The sequence below is a fragment of the Egretta garzetta genome, unplaced genomic scaffold, assembly GCF_000687185.1.
Source record: "Egretta garzetta isolate BGI_Z169 unplaced genomic scaffold, ASM68718v1 scaffold1239, whole genome shotgun sequence".
Lineage (NCBI taxonomy): Eukaryota > Metazoa > Chordata > Aves > Pelecaniformes > Ardeidae > Egretta > Egretta garzetta.
This window is the reverse complement of record NW_009260694.1, coordinates 9,206-11,117: the sequence shown is the minus strand read 5'-3', so window position 1 is coordinate 11,117 and position 1,912 is coordinate 9,206. Positions and strand designations below refer to the sequence as shown.

At 59.3% G+C, this 1,912-nt stretch overlaps 1 protein-coding gene across 1 annotated transcript in view; it reads left to right on the top strand.

Moving 5' to 3' along the window:
- LOC104132588 (E3 ubiquitin-protein ligase synoviolin B) overlaps nucleotides 1-1,912 on the top strand; it is a gene marked incomplete at its 3' end in the record, with an annotated part of 14,504 nt that overhangs the window by 3,470 nt on the left and 9,122 nt on the right. Inside the window, exons 5-8 of the mRNA XM_035901316.1 lie at nucleotides 836-876; nucleotides 1,076-1,175; nucleotides 1,265-1,330; nucleotides 1,676-1,910. Coding sequence (XP_035757209.1) covers nucleotides 836-876; nucleotides 1,076-1,175; nucleotides 1,265-1,330; nucleotides 1,676-1,910 — 442 coding nt within the window. The remainder of the gene's footprint in view (nucleotides 1-835; nucleotides 877-1,075; nucleotides 1,176-1,264; nucleotides 1,331-1,675; nucleotides 1,911-1,912) is intronic.

Genomic DNA, 1,912 nt, shown 5'->3' with positions numbered 1-1,912 from the left:
GGGGCGGGGCACTTTGCCGGTGACACCGAACCAGGAGGGAGGTGGCCGATGCACCACAAGGTCACGTCACCGTCCCGAGGGACCTTTTCCAGCTGGAGAAATGATCCGAGATGAATTTCATGAGGTTCAACGAAGGGATGGGCCAAGTCCAACAACCCCCAGCACCAGTATATGCTGGGCAATGGTTCAACTGGGGGGTTCTGGTGGACGCTGGGTTGAGCGCAAGCCAACAACGAAGGCCAACGGTGTCCTTGGAGGGTTGGCAACGGGTTGAGGGACGTGACCACAAGTGGTGAGGCCACACCTGGAGACCCAACTCCACTTGTGGGCCCCCCAGTCCAAGAGATACTGGGACATACTGGAGAAAAAGTCCAACGAGGGGGCGCCAAGACGATGAAGGGACTGGAGAAGCTGGGAGAGCTGGGACTGGTTGCTCAGAGAGGTGGTGGCGTCTCCATCTTTGGAGATACTCGGAAGCCGTTGGGTTATGGTCTTGGACAAGCAGCTCTTGGTGATCTGATGGTTGGACCAGATGACCTTGGAGGTCCCGTCCCACCTCAACCACCCTGTGATGGCCCAACAAATTGGGACTGGATGACCTTGGAGATCCCGTCCCACTTCAACCACCCTATGGTTGCCCAAGAAGACAGGACCAGATGACCTTGGAGGTCCCATCCCACCTCAACCACCCTGTGGAAAATGGGACCGGATGACCTTGGAGGTCCCATCCCACCTCAACATCCTATGGTTGCCCAAGTAAATGGGACCGGATGACCTTGGAGGTCCTGTCCCACCTCAGCCACCCCATGGAAAACGGGACCAGATGACCTTGGAGGTCCTGTCCCACCTCAACCACCCTATGGAAAATGGGACCAGGTGACCTTGGAGGTCCCATCCCACCTCAGCCACCCCATGGAAAATGGGACCTGATGACCTTGGAGGTCCCATCCCACCTCAACATCCTATGGTTGCCCAAGTAAATGGGACCGGATGACCTTGGAAGTCCCATCCCACCTCAACCACCCCATGGTTGCCCAAACCCAAACCCCTGCTGTGCTTCTTTTCCCCCCCCCAGGCTTCATCAAAGTCCTCCTCTACATGGCCTTCATGACCATCATGATCAAGGTCCACACCTTCCCGCTCTTCGCCATCCGCCCCATGTACCTGGCGATGAGGTGAGTTGACTTGGGCGCCTCTTCCACCTCCGCCGCAGCTGCTGGCGCGCCCGTCCCTTTGATCCCTCCTCTTCCTCCTCTTCTTCTAGGCAGTTCAAGAAGGCGGTGACGGACGCCATCATGTCCCGCCGCGCCATCCGCAACATGAACACGCTGTGAGTCCCGTTGCCATCTCCGTGGTTGCTTTTGAGGTGGGATGGGACCTCAAAAACCCCCCAAGCCCCAAATTTGAGGGAATGACCTCATTTACCGCGCGGGAAAGAGGTCGGAAGGACCCGGTGGGGTGATGGGATCGTGGATATCTCAAGGTCCTCCTGCCAAAGAGCGTAATTGAACCAAAAACCGTGGTGGATGGCGGCGAGGAGGAAGGGTTGGTTGACCGTGGGGATGACCCAGAAGTCCCTCCGCCTTCCCGCGTCCCCCTCTACGCCCCCCCCCAAAATGGCGGAACGGGGTTTTCCGCCATTTTTTTTTCACCGTCGGTTCTCCTCCCCGCCCAGCTACCCCGACGCCACGCCGGAAGAGCTTCAGGCCATGGACAACGTTTGCATCATCTGCCGCGAGGAGATGGTGACGGGCGCCAAGCGTTTGCCGTGCAACCACATCTTCCACACCAGGTGGGTGAGGAACGCGGCGCCGCCGCCGTTCCCTTCGTCCCCTCCATTTTGGCAGCCGCTCAGCGGGGGAGGGGAGGTCTTCATCCCTCGCCGCCGCGGCGTGCCGCGCGCTAACGGCGT